The sequence below is a fragment of the Pyrgilauda ruficollis genome, unplaced genomic scaffold (genome assembly GCF_017590135.1).
Source record: "Pyrgilauda ruficollis isolate IOZ18807 unplaced genomic scaffold, ASM1759013v1 scaffold24, whole genome shotgun sequence".
In the NCBI taxonomy this organism is placed as follows: Eukaryota; Metazoa; Chordata; class Aves; order Passeriformes; family Passeridae; genus Pyrgilauda; species Pyrgilauda ruficollis.
Window position 1 is genome coordinate 375,845 of NW_024523648.1, and position 19,228 is coordinate 395,072.

The 19,228-nt window shown below is 41.3% G+C and overlaps 1 protein-coding gene across 2 annotated transcripts in view; it reads right to left on the bottom strand.

The window, feature by feature from the left end:
• The window catches only part of CEP85L (centrosomal protein 85 like), a 102,417-nt gene extending 92,528 nt beyond the window's left edge, over positions 1 to 9,889 (bottom strand). Inside the window, exon 1 of one of the 2 annotated variants that reach the window (XM_041470120.1) lies at positions 9,607 to 9,889. In XM_041470120.1, the coding sequence (XP_041326054.1) occupies positions 9,607 to 9,655 (49 nt within the window). In that variant the 5' untranslated portion in view covers positions 9,656 to 9,889. Of the gene's footprint in view, positions 1 to 8,885; positions 8,989 to 9,606 lie in introns of those variants that run through there. The other variant, XM_041470121.1, reaches the window with a different exon arrangement.
• Between the last annotated feature and the right edge of the window lie 9,339 nt (positions 9,890 to 19,228).

Sequence of the window (19,228 nt, forward strand, 5' to 3'; positions counted from 1 at the left end):
ACAGGACTGTACAACAACAAGTTACAAGGTATCCCATGCAGGAAAGTATGCAATTTAAAAGAACAATGGTAACTAAAAATAATAATTCAATTGGACGGATGAGCTTCTGAGAATCTTGCCATGGCAGTTTAAAGATTCAGGTAGCTCAATCTCTATAACCCACCCCCCACCAGAGTCTACAGAAAGTAAGAGGAGAACAGCTCTGTCTTTCCATCAGAGAGTCCAGCTGGCCAGCTTATGCTGCTGGCTAAAATGGGTCTGAGCTGGGAATGCTGTTTGACATCAGAGCTAACTGGACCTACTGGTCAGCTGCTACGCAAAGGCTGCTCACGCTGCCCAGACACACTCATCCTGCTTCCCCAGCATAAGCCCTGCCACTCCAGAGCCACAGCAAGTGGGTCAGGAACAAACTGTCCTCGCTCATGGAAAAGGTTATCTGCTAATTTGACTTTATAAGCTTGCACAGCCAGAAGTCAGACAAGAAGCAATGCCAGGGAGGGAGAGGGAACATACAGGTCTGATGCCCAGCAGCAACCGCTTATCCTACTGCCAAACTGCACATTGAGGCAGATTCTAAACTGGAGCTAGATATGCATAAATCTCTTTATGCCTTCACTGAGGAGGACAAAATCTGTTCAGCCAGCAGAGAGCTGTGTTCAACTGTTAACTAAAAAGATGGCAAAATCCTTAAACTGACAAAGGTATGTAATATTGCGCCTTGCCTTCCTTGACTTCTACTCTAGCAAGTATGTAAACCAAACACAAATTCATAACACACTTTATAATTCATACATGGACAGCATTTAGCTGTAGTTATTTAGCATCAAACCAATGATTAAATTCCAGCCTTGACAGGAAAGAAAGAGGTTTGCCCTCATTTCATCACTGACAGGAGCAAGACCAAAAACTCAACCCAATTGCTGATGGCACTCCTGTGAGTTTTCTGCTTCCAGACAGAACATTTGCATAAAACAGAACTTCAAAATACAAACTGCAGATGTTTCTTATTTCATGTTTGGCACACAGACTACAACTATTACCTCATGCCTGCTATGCTGGCTTGCCTCTTTGTTTTTGGACTCAATGCACTATTCACCCCATGGAAATACAAAATGATGTTTCTAGTTTCCATCCACTTCCATATAGCAACTACAGAGGAGAAGGCTACCTTTCAAACTCGGAAAGTTTATCAACTGCAGTATGAAGAGGGGAACACCTAGGAAAATAAACACATTAAGTTATACTTAAAGTTAATATAAACTTTAAACTGCAAGCCCTCAGGATATGCAGTCAGTTTCTAGGGTCTGTTAAAAAAGCTGTGCACTTGTAGTTAATCAGCTCAATCCTCCTATCAAAAAAAGTAACGATCATAAGTTATCATCTGTTTCACCCCTTCTTACAGCTTAGCTTTATTGGTATTCAAAACCAGGTAAGCTGTTCTCCAAGCTGTTTGTCATGCTAACACTCTTCTTACAGAATTACTTTGTCCTCTCTCTCTCTGTTTAAAGGCTTAATTCAATCTCCTCTGTGCGTGGGGAAAAGTGAAGTAATCCTAACTGCTAAAATGAGTCAAAAAATACTAAATGGTTTTAAGCAGCTCTCACACTTTGCAAAGTGGAACAAATAAGAGTCTAACAGTCTTACTTTAGAAAAGTGCATAATTTCTCTTCTCCTTGTAGTCAAATATCAGTTCTAAATATATCCTTGACATTAAAATAAATGGAGAAGACAGAGACTCCCTCAAAATAAAATTTCACTGAAATATTTTGCTCAAGTATTAAAAATGAAGGAAAAAATCTTAGCACTGTTAAAGAGGTCTAAATGTGCATTATAAACACAACAGGACCTACTTTAATGTGCAAGTATCAGAAAACTGAGCCTTCAGGCTATAGGTTTCTGTGCATTCTAACAGAAGTATGCACAGAATAACAGAACTACGTAAGGGAGTTCCCACATTGTTACATTTCAGCGGAAAGGATGAAATTCTCTCTTCGTGTAAAACATGAGGAGATTTTCCTTACAAACTTCCAGTGCCCATGTCACAGAGCACAACCTTTCCCCACAATTAGCTTTACAGCTTCCTCTCACACCTATTCAACGTAAAGAAGGACAATACCCTGGAAACTGAGAAGTAGTAGTTATAAAAAAATAATCCTTCGCACAATACACCAAAAACCCTATTCAGGATACTTTCAGTCAAAACCAGCACTTGTGTTTCTGTTTTCACAACTACAATCACTTTCTATGTAAAGCTTTACATTACAATAATTCTACCAACCACACAAAAGCCTTTGCTCAATCCTTTTGGTAATTTCAGATGATGAGGAGAACAGAAAGGATTTAAGACTGTAACTATTAGGTTTGGTTTTGCTAAGTAGCAAAAACGATAATTTTTTTGAGCAATAGTATTTCCAATGTCTTTTTGTGCTTTTAGTTAGGTCAGTGCACTTCATACTTTGTTTTCTTATTACCCACAGAACCACCAGGTCTTTGATCAGTGTTAGCCACTGAACTTTTATACAAAGCACTAATTCTTAACTATAAGAATGCCTCCAGAGGCATTGAGAATTGCCAAAAGGTCGAAATGCTGAAGGTAGGCACTCGGTAGAGAAGACACCATCTTACAATAAAGACAGGCTTGAAAAAAAAAAAAAAGGCTAATTTGTTTTGAAACATTCAAAAAAGTTGCAGCTTTCCACACCATCTGGAAACTATGCTAGGAAAGGAGTAAAACAAACATTAAAAACATAAGGATACCTTATAAGGAATCTCAGATCTGACTCCAGGATCATTCAAGAATGTTTCTCGTCTGAATACCACACCACTGGTCTCTAACGTATCAGAAAGCTGAAAGCACCTTTTCTTTTTTAAATGCATTTGTTAGGACTACTTCAGGTATTTTAAGAAATAAAGAGGCAGTTAAGACCTCTGTTTATCACCACTTGCACTGCCCTTCCTCAGCAAGACTGAGAGCCTCCTACCACCTCTTCAGTCATTATCCATTATTCTGGACTTGCTTAAACCTGTGAGTCCACTAATTGGTGGAAGTTACACTGTCCAATGGAATTAATGTCACTTTTTCCTGATCCTCATTTAACCTTCCTTGACCTTCCTGGTAAGTCTGGGGATTAACTATATACTTCCTGATGTCATCTGCAGCAGCAAACCAAGACTGGGTTGGGAGATTTTTCCACTGTCCACCAGGGGATTGAAGAGCTAGTCTATTTGACTGTAAATATCCCACACCTGCCAGACAACACTATAGATGTTTCCTGCAGATTCTTGTCAACTGTAAATCCCTCATTCAGCATTTAACTTCAGTATTTTCCTGGTCCCGCTTCCCCAGTTAGTTGAGCAAGTGCTAGAGTAGGTACCTGGGAGGCATACACACAGAGATACCCAGGAAGCTGGGAGCAACTACTCACTAGATTATTTCAGCTGCAAAATGAAATCACACCCTGAAATCCACCTGCATACACTCCTTCAGGCAAAAAGAGGAGTTCACCTGCCATATTTTCCCATATTTCATAGACTATTACACTTTTGAGGAAAAATAATAAAAAATTCTCAAAACTCAGCCTCTTTTCTTTTGTTACTGGCTTTTTTTACAGATGGGTCTTTCAAATCTCAAAATACAGCAGAGATCCCTGGGGAATGAGGAACAGAAAGATGCAGTGTCGTTTACAGCACGGCTGGCTGCAGAGAAATAGGTCACTTGAGCGTGGCTGTGCAATCAATAGGATGTTCGCACCCAGGCAATCCAGCCACATGCTGTGGAGCTGAGTGCCCAGGGAAAGCTAGCATCCTCAGGGGCAATTCCACAGGGCTCAGCAGTTTCTGGGAATATGAGGCATGATGTGTCAGGACTAACCCACTTGTGAGCATATTTACATGAGTTATTCCCTGCTGCAAGTTCTCCTCCTCTTCTCCAGCCTAGGCCTCTGCAGCTGATCTGCAGTGTCCCACAGGCCACATTTAGTGCCCCCCGAACTTGCCCAAGACAGCAAGAAACTTCATGTAGGAGCCTAAGGCAAGAGCCAGAACTTATTATACTTCAGTACACCTTCCCTCAGTGCTGGCAGGAATAAATTTCAGGACACTATATTTAGATTATTCCAGAAAAGAAATATCAAAATATAATGGCTTCCTCCTGAAGAAGTTTTATGGAGTGCAGCTGCCCAGCTGCTGGCGGGGGCTGCAGGGAGGCCTGTGCGAGGAGTGTCTGGGGCTGCCAGGCAATGGACACAGCCAGTTCCAGACCGCTCCAAGGCAGCCACAGCAGGGTTCAGCTGAGCCCCGCTGCCATGATGGCAGTGCCTCAGGGAAAGCATTTGTTCAGAAAGAGCAAAACACCCCCCATGAGCAATGAGTGAGGGAGAACAAGAGTGTGAGAAACAGCCCTGAGAACCCAGAGGCAAGAGCAGGAGCAGAGGAGGAGGAGCAGGAGCTCTGATCAGAGATCCCCTGTAAGGCTCTAGAGAGACCAGGATGGAGCAGGGCAAGGGATGGAGCAGCACAAGGAAGGAGTGAAGAGAAGCTGACATGGACTGACAGCACGGCCAAGTCTGCTCTGCCTGTGACAGCAGCTGGCAAGCAATCTCTCTTCTTCATCTCAACACGAGCTTTTCCATCCTATTTTCTCTCCTGTCTCACTGAGGATTGGGTGCAGCAAGCCGCTGAGTGTTGAGCCAAGGCTAACCCATGGCAAAAGCCAGTACGAAAGCCACTTTTTGAATCACAGTGAATACGCCTGAATGTGTTTTAAGGCTAATCACAACCACAATGAGACTGTTTCATTGTCAGTGTACAAAATTCTAAGACACATTTGGCCACCCAAGAGACTACTGACAACTACAAGCAAGTCAGCACTTTTTCAGCCAAAGAACCACCAGCACAGGAAATGACAATTAGTTTAACTCTCTAACTTCTAAACCACAGGCAAGCTGTATGTTAAAAACAAGCATCCAAAGAGTACAGAAGACAGAGCGGTTGATATTGAACAAGAATAGTACTATCTCTCTTCTCCTTAACTAACTTGTCTACAGCAAACAAGCTTTGCTTTTAACAATGGTAGATGATCACCTCTGGCTACAACCTCAAGTCATGCAATTTAGGAGGCTTTCAGCTGTTCTTACCACCATGCATCATATTTTGAAATACATGGGTTCTTTAAGATTTTAGCCGGGCACTTATTTTATTAAGTGCCCGGCTAAAATCTTAGCATAAATAATTTTGCACTGTAAGAATCAATTATCTGATTGACATACATTCTAGACATTATTTGGAGAATCTACGGGTGCTGTTTTCCTACTAGCGCTTCCTTCACCACCTCCCACTAGGGCAGACAGAAAGGCTCAGGCTGCTTTCTACTACATATTTATTCTGTAAAACTCCTTAAAACAAATGCATTCTTCTCAAAATTACTCAAGTAATAACAACTTCCTTTAATTAAAATTTTAAAAGCAAAGAATTACTGCAATCACAAGTCTATATTCAGTCAGTTAAAGTGTAACATACAGGAGATGAGAATAACTGCTAACCTCCAAATCCAACACTATAATAAACCCTTACATCCATCATTCTTCTCTTGCCAAGCAGTTAAGACATAAGTGTTCCGCATATATTAAAAGAGTGGATGCTATATCCATAAAAGTGAGTTGCCTGGAGGGAGGAAAATATAAAAGTGTCTTGCCAAGCAGTTAAGACATAAGTGTTCCGCATATATTAAAAGAGTGCTATATCCATAAAAGTGAGTTGCCCGGAGGGAGGAAAATATGAAAGCATTGTTTTTGAAGGGAACTAAGTAGATCCTGTTCACCATCACTCAAACACAGAATGTCATTTGACCCCACAGCAATCTGTGAAAGCAGAGGCCATTCTAGCAGCCAGTCTTGCAGCTGGAACATTACATCTTTCAGTCTGGGTGAACAACCTTTGCAATACACCACATACAAACATTTATGCACTTATTACTGGTAACCAATTTGAAATCTACTCTTGAACTAACTCACCATTTATTGCCTTGCCTAGCCTGTAAAGATAAATCTGCCTTTTCAAGATACTTCCAAAGCTGCACCATCCCTGGCTGCACATCTCCAATAGCAGAGCAAGAAAACTTGTTACAGAAACAAAACCACTGGACTTCTGTACCTTCCTCCACCTCAAAGGATGAAAACGAGTGTCATCAGCCCTATCCTCCGCATCCTGGCTGAGTTAGGAAGCTGTCTTTGAAGCCCACATGTACCCCAAGAAAGCAGTGTCACACGGGCTTTCCAATGTGTGGGACCTTATTGCTGCTGCCACTTTGCTTGTGACATCATTAAATTATCTTTCAGACCCACATGTCACACTGCCAGTGAGGCTCAAGTAAGGAACACAGGGCAAATCACACTGCCAGGGCTCCAGGAGCAGAGAGGTGCAGGCTACTATTTTTAGAGAGTGTCAATAAAATCCTTTTGATGTCCAACATTACCAACAGGCAATAATGGACAGTGGAAAGAAGCTTGACTAGAGGTGGCACAGTTTACTAAAGTAATAAATATGTGTTACTTCATTTCAGAGTGCTTCTTTCACTTTCCACAGGCATCTGTTGGACACACATGGCCCAACCACATCTATGACGAGCACTTTCATAGTCTTAAAAGAGTTATTAACCAAATGTGCCTTTCAAAGGCTGGTCTAGATAAATAAGCAAAGGGATTAAAATGCTGTATGCCCTTCACTGCAGCTAAATTTCTACAGCACATGAGTAACTGCTGTCTTTACAGAGGTACAAACTATGCTGCAAGGGTTTCATAAACAGTCACATGTATAAGAAGACTGAAAGACTTGAGTCAATCATACACATTTCAAATTTAATTTTTCAGCAATTTAATTTTTTAGGACAGGCACTGAGACTGTAAGGAGCTGAAATTATTTTGCATGAGCAGCAAACTGTGTCATTAAATTCACTGATTATACAAGAAACACCTATCTAAAAAAAAAATTCTCAGCAGGATACAAACAAGACGGCAATTTTTTTTTTCAGAGAAGGCACTCCTATTGAACCAAAAAGCAAGTACCATGTGGAAATGAGAAGAAAGAGTAAAACTGAAGGTCACAAATTAAATATGCTCCAAAAGTGTCCTTGCTTGTTACATTTTAAGATAACCAGAATTAATTTGCATCTATTACTAAAAAACTGGTAATTCCCCTGTGTAAATACTATAACTCAGTAAGCATCTAGCTTTGTAAGGGAATTATATGGTTTTCAACTGTATGATTTTCAGTGATTTTCAAAAAGTAAGATTTTAAATACCTATATCCATAGATAACTGAGTCCAACTAGCAAAACCAAAGACTTTTCACTATAAAAATATGTTTACCAAGAATTATCGAGTCATTAACTGTTATACTCCCACACCAACTGGAATCTACATCAAGTAATTGCCATTGAAGAATTAAACATATCTTGGCAGAAGAAAGGTTCCTTCAGCTTAAGAAATAAGTGCCTGAACTCCTGCTTCCTAGTAGGACACTGCTGTTCTGCTACAAAACACTTTTCCCATGAACAGCTTCCTTACAAAGAAATAAAAACACCTAACATGGCAGTAACAATAGCATAGGAGCTTAGTAGCTGTCATTCCTTCAATAAAAATACCTGCATGGAGCTCAATAACTTCCACATCTTCAGACACATTATAAACCACACAAAACAACTTCTCAACTGTTTCCCAGTAGGAGAGACGAAGGAGGGCACTCCTCAGTTGGAAATTATAATGCAGACATCATCCCTCAAGGTTAAACCTACCTTCTTGCCTTCTAATTAACCAGCACTTTCTGTCAGTTATCTCAAATTAGATCTTTTTTCTACCAGTTTTGCTACTTTACACCTCTACTGCTTAGAGAGACACATACATTTAAACACTCAGGGTTAACACAAGTTCAAAAGAAAAGAAGGGATGGAGGAGGAAGTAGAAGCAATACACATAATTTGTTCTCCAGTCTTACACACAATTCTGACAAACATGCAAAGCAAAACATTAATCCAATAATTCACTGGAATTGCTGATTAATTCAACGCAATATTAAAACACTTTATTTGACCCCAAACAAAAGGGAAAACAATGTATCAAATGTCACAATCTAAAGTTTTCTGAAACAAGTGAAAAATGAACACCAACAACCTTTGTAACGGTTAGTGTCAGAGTATATGGTGATGACATAACCTTTTAATATTCCTGTCCCAAAGACAATAATCAAGAACTGGAACACCCTAAATTCCTGCAGCTTCCATTAAATTAACTGAAATCTCCACACCTATTGTTCAGAATACCCACTATCTTTGCAAGCTGTAGTACAAAGATAATGTAACTCCATTCTTCTGCAGGAAGCACTAAATAATTTCTTAAAATGCTTCAACAAGGCAAACGTATTATACACAGAAATTCATAACTTAATCACAGTACAGAAAAAAAGAACAATGCCTTCTTTCATCTTATAGGGATGAACATTAGCCTACTTGTAGAGATTCAGGCAGCTGCTGAGAATATCTTAGCAGCTCTTGTATTTGCAAAAAAAACCCCTGTCCGTCATAAGCAAAACAATCTCACCATTTAAATACATCAGCTAACTGTATAGACATTATACAGTCATCTTTTGCGAACCCAACATTAAAATATAAATCCAAATTTCTAGAGGAGAGAAATTACTCCAACATCACTACTCACTCTGCACTTGCAATGGCAGAGCCAAACCACAGACCTCCACTTGTGATCAATTGCTTCAATAAATCAAAACATGACAAAATATTTGCAGAAGCCCTGCCAGAGCAAGACAGGTGATACAGACGGTAGTATTTTCAAATCCTAAAAAAGGCATCCTAAAGGGCCGGTACCTTGCCTTACCTGCCCAAAAGCAATGCTCACACGGCTCTGCAGCCAATTCACCGCTTTTGCTCTGCCAGTTTGACAGCCGTGACGGGGGAAGTCAGCCCATCGCTTGCACAGAGGTGTTTCCCCTGGAACAACCTAACTCCAAGCATTACCATTTCAACGCATCCCTGCCAGCCTGCATGAACTAGATTCTAATTAATCCAGAGACAGAAAAGTGGTGGAGAAACAAAGGGAAAAGGGAAAAAAAAAAAAAACCAAGAAACAAACAAAACAAAACAAAACAGGACTCGACCCGTTTTTTCCGGTCTAAATTTACAACGAAATTTACAAGAGAAGCACACTTCCAGACTCTGCTTAAGGGTATACCGACATAAATCGGGGATGGAAGAGAAAGCTCAAACATGGAAACGGATTATGTAGGTTAAGCTCAGCTTTTGTCATCCGCTTCAAGGTCCAGCTAAGGAAACGCTGAGCCCCCGGCTGGGGCCGATTCGGCGCCAGCGGCACCGGGCCGGCCCCCGCGCCCCCTCGGGGCGCCACGTCCCCCTCCGGCCGCGGGGCGCGGGGCAGGGGCCGCGCCGCCTCCCGCGCGCGGCGGGGACAGAGCCGCTTCCTCCGGCGGTCCCGCGGGGAGCCGGGAGGGAGCCGGGCCGGCCGGGGGAGGGGACGGGAAGCGGCGCGGGCCCCTGTGCCTCCCCCCCGCCCTAGCCCCTTTCCTCCTTAGCGCTCTTACCCGCCTTATAGCCGCGCAAGCCGGGCTGGGGGTGCAGCCCGCCCCACATGGTGCCGCGCCGGGCCGGGCCGGGGGACCGCCGCTCTCCGGCGAGCGGGCTGGCGGCCCGGATGGGCGGCGGAGGCGGCCGCTCCCGCTGCCGCTGCCCGGGGAGCTCAGCGGGGCGCTGCCGCCGCTACGGGGGCTGCTGCCCGCCCCAGGGGCGCCGCGGCCATGCTGCCGGCGCTGCCGAGCGCGGTGGGACCCGGCCGCCCCTCGCCGGAGACAAAACTTGCTCTATTGCGCTGCCGCCGCCGCCTCCTGCCTCTCCGGCGCTGGCAGCGGGGCGGGGACAGGGGCGGGAGCGCCGCAGATGCGGCGGCTGCTGCTCGGGGACGAGCCGCTTACATAACCCGGCCCACGGGGCGAGCTGCAGCGAGGGCTGCGGCGGGGGGCGAGTCTGCCCGGGCCACCCCGGCCCGGCCCAACCCAGCCCAGCCGGGCTAGCGGGACTCAAAAAAACCCCAAAAATTGGGAAAAGCCAAACGCCAGGAGGCCGGGATTAACAGCCCGGCCCGGCCCGGCCCGGCCCGGCCCAACCCAACCGGGCTCGGCCCGGCCCGGCCCGGCCCGTGGAGGTGGGTTTTGGGCTGGCGTTTGCACATGTATTTGCCGCCCGTTCACCCTGGGCTCTGGGAACGGGCTTGTGTGCAGCGGCGTGTGCCCGTCCCCGGGGAAAACACTGAACTGACAGCACTTGGCGTGATGTATAGGTAATCGGAAAAGGAAAGTGAAATGCCTGACTCCAGAATTGCGGCATTGGAAATGCGCAGACCTTAGTAAGTAGAGGTCATAATAAAATCACTGTTTTCCTCTGCTTATGTTTGTTTTAGTAAGAAAACGATGTGGAAATAAAGAAGAATCGTGACATCCGTTTGAACGATCAGTTCCACCAAAAGATCCACAGTAACACCAAAAAGTTTAAGCCACAGGACTGGGAACAAAATGCCCTTGTCAGCAATAACTAAAACCCAGTAAGAGGCGCATCCCCTCTCCACGCTGCTTTGAGTCTGTTCCAAATACTTCAAAAGATAATTCTGCAATAGCAGCTTTTCTATTGCTGTTGCTTGCAACTGCAGCCCAGTGGTCCCCGTGTAAACTACTTTCTGAACAAGACCCTGACTCAACCAGCAATCCATTTTATCAGACAAAGAGAAGGAGAAAGCACTTGGTCAGCTTCTAACTTCAGCTTAGCCATACCAAGATTACAAAATGCACACACACCAAAAGAAGAAAAGCGATGATTCAGACAGCATTGTAGATTATGATGGACATCATAGTTTAGGGAGGTGAGGCGAAACAGGATACGTTCTGTGTTTGTGTGGAGACATTCACAATCAATAAATAAAATTTTATTCAAACATTTCCTGCTGACCCAATGCATTTTTAATTAGTAGCTAATGATCACAGAACAGCTTTTATCTCTTCAGAAAGTTATGTTTTGTTTCAGCACAAGACATGTTTTATTTATGCCTAGCTTGGTATTCATAACGTACTCAGTAAAACAGGCCTCAGAAGTACTGGCATGAGCATGTAGAAATGCTGAATGTTATTTTTTCATCCTCTTTCTTATCTGTATAAAGCCCTTGCACACTCACCGAAGACCTGACATGATGTGCATTCCTCACCAGCTTGTTTTAACTTCAGAGTGTCAGTGGGTGTTCTGTAGGCAGAGTTGTAGAAACACAGACTTTAAATGTTACCAAATACTGAATAAAAAACCCAAATAGTAAAACTGCAGGAGATCCTGTCAAAACCTTCAGACTGTTGCTAGAAGTCCTTGAATGGTAAAAGGTCAGAAGCATTTTCAAGAAGCCACAAATACTGGTTTACAGCAGAACACCAAAGCAGGAACTAAATTTTCATTGACACCACCTCAGTGAAAGTGTCCAGCCTTCAACCCTGAAGCTAACATTAATATTGAAGAATATTTGCAAGAGGGATGCATGGTAGGTAAACATGAATATCAGAAGACAAAATAAAAGCTAAAGTATATTGCAAAACTTTGAAGACAAAGAAACACATAAACAGCTTAGTTCAAGGCCTCTTTAAAGGACTTGACAATGTGTAAACATTTGTAGCATACTACTTTGTTGGATTAGCTGGAGTACTTACCATATTTACAGGAGGATACAGTGAGCTGTAAGGAAACTGAATTTTAAGACTGGGGAGAAGAAAAACTGCCTCATGACTGCTAAGCTCTGGAGTTTGTGGTGCTGTCCTGAAACGCACCTGCAAGAATCCAGAGGCATATCATGACTGCAAGAAAGCTGCATGCCTGGAAAAGGTGTGGTAACTGTTCTTCTATCGTCTAATAAATGTCACTGCAGTGGTTTTATGTAATTTGTATTGCCGTTCATGGAAGCTGTACAGTTCCTTATGTATCTCCTGTCTAACCATGACCAATACTACAGATGAAAAAAAAGATAAAATGGCCAAGATGAAGGTGGCAGAACACAGCCAGATAGCTTGGCTGAATCCCCTCTAACCATGGGGATGTTTCTTCCAAGGTGTCCCCACTGGGACATCAGTGCTTAGACAGTGCTACTGCTCAGAGCAGAAAGAAAAAACCAGCTGTATAAAACCAAGTATAAGCAATCAGATAAAGAAAACCTGAGACACTTTCATTGTTATGATTGGATTTTAAGTTATTTTTATAGAAACTGAGTGTAATTCTTAAAGCTTTTGCACTTCAATTGACCACAGTGTATCTGTCTGGAAACCAGGCCAAACTGAAGCCAGTAATTTTACTCTATAAATAAATTTTATCTTGTTAGTGCTTTATTCTTTATCCAGCAATGTTTTACAGCTGCAGTCTGCTTCTGTATACAGTTCTAGACCCAGAGCAGTATTTCTTTTAGATTTTCAAAAATCTCTTGGAAAATTATGATGACTGGTCATGTCTGTTGTCCTGCCTGTGAGGCCCAGCCATGCAGAGGGTGGGATGTAGTGGCTCTGGTCCACTTGCCGTGCCTTTGTCCCTCTGTCCAAAGGGAGTGTACCTACACTTCCAAAGGTGACTTGCATGAGAGTAGAAACATGGAGTCATTAAGGTTGGGAAAGACCTCTAAGATCATCCAGTTCAACTGCTAAGCTTGTCACCTCTTACATCTCTTGGGTTGATAAGAATTAGGAGTGTGACAATCTGTGTTTCAGTGCTGCCTCAGTCAAGAGGGGTATCAAGGTCCTGATACTCATGGAAAGCAGCAGCAGAGTGTGAGGGGAAACTCATGTAACCTTACACGTAAATAAAACTGTAAGTGGAAACAGCCTGCATCCCCAGGTAATTATTGTGAAATGTGATTCTCCAGACAGTGAAGGGACTCAATTTCTTAGTGTCTGAAAAGCCTTCTCTCCCCACCTCCTTTTTTTCTGACACAAACTCCACCTTCTTGGCAGAATGAAGAGAGGAAAACAACAAGAGAAAGTAACAGTTTAAGCACTGGTGCTAGGCAGATGCTGTCTCACTAAGGTCAGCTGGAGCATGTTTTATCCAATGGTCTGTGATCTAGGTTCAGAAATCACATCTCTTTTTTTCCCCCTCAGTAAAAATGTAATGCTTGAAGTGGAAATAAGCTGAAGCATAATCTGTGAAAGCAGCATTTTCCTTTGATTAAAGCCAAAAATAAATTAAATGTTTGTTCTACACACTTGCTTTGACATTTAATAAATATTATTAAAAAAACCCAAATGCAAATACCTAAACATTGTTCTAAGAGAATGCAGACCATTTCCCCTATCTAATTAAGACTTTAGGCATGTGTGCATTCTATCAAAAAACAACAGCGGTATTTCTGCAAGCATATCTACATTGTAAATTACTTTGAAATTAAAATCACAAATTTTCAGTTATTGAGTTGCTTCACTAAGTACAGCAATTCTTTCCCTCCACCCACAACTCTTACAGTTGAACACTGTGTCCTAGCAAAGTCTTAGCAGCCTTTAAGAAGCCTTAGAACAATTTCTCCTGTTTTCCAAAAAAATAACTATGTATTGGCAGTCACTATAATTAAGAACAGATTAGCTTACCTATGGAATTGCACACCTGTGGTAGGGGCATGCTGGCCTATAAAAGACTGAAATGTTTTATTCAAAGTACACAGAGTGCACTGCACAGCATTAACAATAAATTGTTAACATCTGCGAAGTACGCATCATGAAGTAACACTGTGTATGCAATGTTCTTATTTTTGCCTTCTACAAACAAATAATGCACATGTCTGACAGAGGAGCACAAGTTGATACTGGTTTGAATTGGCTTTGCACTGTGCTTTTATGAACAGCTTACACTGTGGGAGAGAGTCAAACCAAGCAGCTCACTGTTGCCATACCTATAAACATAGCTATGGTTTATTACCAACATCCTGAAATTGCAGATTCTTCTTAATGTTCCAGCTTTCAGAGTCAGATTTTCACCTGAGAAATTATTTACATCATTGCTAAAAGACCCTTTTGTGTCAGGAATTTTTTACTTCCTTTTTTTTTTTTTTTTTTTGTGTGTATGTGTGTGTATCATATTAATTTAAAATAAATCACAGAGAATGAAATCAACTTTGTGTTATCAACTCAGATAGTGCAGGAAGAACAAATGCAGGAGTGGCATCCAGTGGCGTCTTAACCAGTAACTTATGAAGATAAACAGGATTTTCCCAAGTATATTTTTCTCAAGGGGAAATTTTTTGAGTTCTGCTATTCCATCTTCCCTCCATCCTTCCTCCTTCCCAAAGGCAGTAGAAAAAAAGAGGTAATATAAATGGTTTGGGAGCAGATGGAGAGAATATGTAAAAACCAACAGGCTGGAGGCAGGTTTTCTCCAGGCTTCCAGTTTGGTTCTATAAAGTTTAAGGGCTTTTACCAGAGCAGCCAGGGAGCCTCTTCCCCTGGACTCACTGACATATCCAGCTTTCTTGCAAGACATTATGCTTTCACAAAAAAAAAAAAAAAAAAAAAAAAAAAAAAAAAAAAAAAAAAAAAAAAAAAAAAAAATTAAAAATTGTTTCTTTTACTCTACTGCATTACTTTTTCACAGAATCTCAAGTTCTTTTGTTATTGAGCCCCCTTAAGTTACTCTAACTTTCTGTGAACACACTATCTGAGTTTAGGAGCACCAATACTTTTTGTATTTGTTTCTCTGTGCTAAAACTTATGCTAAAGCCCAGGAAGCCCAGCAGTGCTGCAGTTCAGGGTTTTGATCCCACTGACAATGCTCAGATTTTTATAGCTGGCATTTTTCTTCAAGGCAGACTTGTTTGACTCCATGTTACACACAAACAAAAGAGTGCAGAAGGATGATGCATCTAAAACTGGATGATACCACTACACAATAATTTGCAGGGTTTCTTAAGCTTCTTTATGTATGTTAAACTCCACCTCAAATATGAAGTAACTTCTGTATTAGAAGCACAAAAACAGCATTTAGCCTGACTTGTTTAAACCTACCTGCTTTAAAGGTTAATCAAAAAGCAACCCCTTGTATGCAGTCACTGAAACAATAGATCATACCATGTAGTTCAGGTTCCTGGCCTTTTTCTGCCTCAGTGTTCAAAGGAGTAAGTCCTGTTTTCCTTTTGCAACAAACATCCCTGGTGAATTATATAACTTTGCAGTAAATCAGAATTTTAAATGATAAGTAACTGTTACAGGAAGGCCGAACAATCTGCAGCACAACCAGCCAGCGATGCAATGTTGTATGAATACTTGAAAATGGAAATTTCTTCCAAGTGGCCGTCATTATCTGCTTATAGCCTGAAATATGTTGTTTGTTTATTCCAAGTCAGGAATACAAGCTATGAGCATTACCAGTCAGAATATTATCTGGTCTCTTGTGTTTGAGCCAAACCCAATATTGCTGCAAAGGGATGAAATTTCAGTAAAGTCAATGGAGTTATGCCAGTGCTTAGTTTAGTCAGCTCAGTACTGTCATATGCCCATATGTAAAAGTCGGATGGAAAAATTTATTTCATGCTGTTACTATAAATACTACAACTTAATGAGGCTCCCTACCCCATTTTTTTCTCCATTGACTTTTATTCTACAAAAATCACTGACATTGATTCTAGAACAATTAATTACGTACTATATGCTACAATAATGTATCACTATTATAATAATTTTTTTTTTCTCTCTCAGCAGTGAGAATTCCATAGCTAAAATGACAAGATGTTGTATGCCGGTGGAATAAAATCCAGTTTAATTGGGCACTTCTATACCCACCCATCACCCAACCAGATGTCTCAGATGTCTCAGAAGATGTCACAGATGTCTCAGAACCAGCCTGTTTCCTGTACAGTGCTCAAGGACCAGCAGCCATCAGCCATGGCACTGCTGGGAACTGCCTGGTGTGCAGGACAGGCAGCCTTAGAAAACACTCTGGTTTTGATATGCCTACCTCTGTAAAGCATAATTTGCTTATGTCTTGTGCCTTGTATCTTTCCCACAGTAAACTAATAAACATATAGAAAACACATTTTTAGATAAACCCTTTTTACCCAAGAAGGTAGAAAACTAGTGAAATGCACAAATTGTGCTGTACTGGTTTGTACTGACCAACAGTGCCTATCAGATTTGGTTTATGGCACCTCAGGATTAGTATATGACATGTATGAATCCACTACAGTGTCCTCAGACTGTTTTGCTTTTGACTTAAAATTAACACAGACAAGAGTGCTTATTAAAAGTAACTTTGCAGCTCTGGCTTGGCTGTAAGATCATTCTACTTTTAACACATTACTTGAGTGACCAAATTGATCTGGGAGGAGTAAACATGTAACCTGATCTTTGGTCACTTAGAAAACAACAAGAAATCAAGCTCCTAAGTGAGCATGTAACTTTCAATATATGTGAGTAAAAGAAGCATAGAAGTTTAAGAATTGCTGCTTGGATTCTTGGGGACAGTCCCACTCATTTAGGAATCCCATGGTTTAAGAATTGCACATCATGTAGTGCATTGCTGTACCATTCTAATATTGTGAGTAAGAATATCTGGTTAAATCAATTAAAATGAAACTGAAGAATCACAGTTGCAGTTTTCTGGTTAGTGCAGGACAGTATGATACAAATATCTATACTCTGACCATTTAGTTCTTGGTCTTGCTATCTTCTGAGCCAAGCATCAGAAGATCAACGCAAAACATGAGAATGTCTCCAGGGCTTCTGAGTGAAAAGTAATTGCCATCTGTTCACAAGGTAAGAAGCTTGAAAGACCCAAACAAAATGCATTAATAGGAAAAGATAAATAGCTTAACTGAAAATCTGGATCTGGCTGCATCCTTCCAAAACAATGTTATGCACAAGCTTCCAATGTGAAAATAACAAAAACAAAAACAACAACAAAAAAAAAACAAAAAAAAAACAAAAAAAAACTGAAATAAGAGATGGTAAGCAGTCAGGAAGCCAAAATGGAGAGCAACAAATATTCATTAAGGAAGTGCAAGAGGCAGTCATACACACAACTCCCATCTGCACACTGCCCCAGCAAATTCTCCATGAAGTCAGTTCGTTCATGGAAGTCCTTGCTCAATGGCACCACTGACAGTATGTTAACTGAGCCTTTCATGGTGTTGGCCCTGCTGGAACACAGCCCCAGCACTCACCATGATAAGATCTTCACTTAGCACAGCCACTGCAGTTAACAGATAGAACAGGAAAAATAAGAAAGAAATAAGAAGAAGGCAGCTATAATGAAGTATCTTGAAATACACAAAAATACTCCTTGTCTTTCACCAAGATGTTTGCAGCAAAGATAAACTCTCAAAATTTGGATTAAAAATGCAAAAAAAAAAAAAACCCCATGCATGTTGCATCATGTTAAGGTAGAAATCAGGAGCTAATTTTAAAAATGATAAATTGAGTCAGTATTTCCAAAACACATTTGCTGCATTTTTATGTCAGATGTTACTGGTAGGCAGGAACACATAACCTCTGAAAGCTGACTCTAACAGACCTCTAGAGTAAACTGAAATATCTAAAGCCCTAGAAGTACGTTACAAACTCTAAAGGCTCTACAACATAACTATATGTACTCAATGCTATATATCTTTGAGCTTATACATTCCAATTTAAGTAAACCAGTCTCCTTTGCACAGAGATAAGGAAACTGAGCTGTGTAAAACAAAAAGTACCAGCCATTCCACTCAAATCTATATTTAGTATTTGCTGTGTTGTGCTTTAATTGCTGAAACTGCCTCCACAAAAGCATTGAAAAATCACCAGAAAAAATGCCATCATAAGGCACATTGAATGTTCAGAATAACACTTCACCTTGAAAAATATTTGCATCAGTTCTCAAGCACAAAGAACTTCTAAAGTACAGATGAATTATCAGTATTTTGTTTCCATCAGGTATATGCTCCCTATGTAAAAAATACAAAGAACAAAAATATATTGAAACTGTCTTGGAGCTCACCATCATGAATGAAACAGAACCTGTTGGGAGTTCAAATTTGTATGAGCAGAGAGGAAAAGAAAATGTTGCAAGATTAGTTCCCTCTTTAAAAAGAGAAGATAATTTAGTAAATACAGTAACTTCCATGGAGCTGGCAAGTGAGCCAAGTTGGATAAGCAGATCCAGATATCTAATTTGAGATGTTGTGAATTGTGTTTCCTTATCTAATGAGTCCCTTATTTTCCCTGGGTTTTTTTAGCATAATTTTTCATATGACTTTCAAATATAATTTTACATGAAGTATATATAGGTACTCAGACTGGACCATATGGTAAAAGACTCTCTGCTAAAGACTCATTTATTTAAAATACAAGTGAACAGTCACTGAAATGGATGGTTTTTGTAGAGTCCTGATCAACCATATCTCCAGCCTCAAGCATTTCTCACAGAAATCTTTTTTGCTCTCCAAGTAGTGACTGCAATATAGGGTTTTACAGCCCCTGAAACTCAGCCACATCAAACATTTCCATAACACAGGCCTCAGGCTGCATACTGCAGGTCCTCCCTGCCTGGTGGTGATTCCATGCAGAGCAGCACAATATGGACTTACAAGTCCTGTGGTTGGATTTACCAGAGAAAAAGGGGCGGATAGAAGAGTTACTGGTTCCGTGTTGAAGAGGGCAAGGGTTCAAGGTCCTTGTGGCACTGAATTCACAGAATTCACAGAATGACGAGATTGGAAGAGACTTTCAAGATCATCGAGTCCAACCCATTCCGTAAGACCTCAACTAAACCATGGCACCAAGTGCCACATCCAGTCTCTTTTTAAACACATTCAGGCATGGTGACTCCGCAACATCCGCAGGCAGACCATTCCAAAACTTTATCACTCTTTCTGTGAAAAACTTTTCCTAATATCCAGCCTATATTTCCCCACTGGTCTGTGGGGAAATCACATATATCACAAATATCTCTGCTTGATACATATGCAGGGTTTGCATACCTACTTGTAAAGACTTGAAAAGGAATTTCATAGAACCATAGAATCACACAGTGGTTTGGATTGGAAGGGACCTTAAAGATCACCTAGTCCCAGCCCTCCTGCCACCTTGTACTAGACTGGGTTGCTCAAAGCCCTGTCCAACCCGGCCTCAAACACTGCCAGGGATGGAGCATCCACCACTTCCTAATATCGAATCT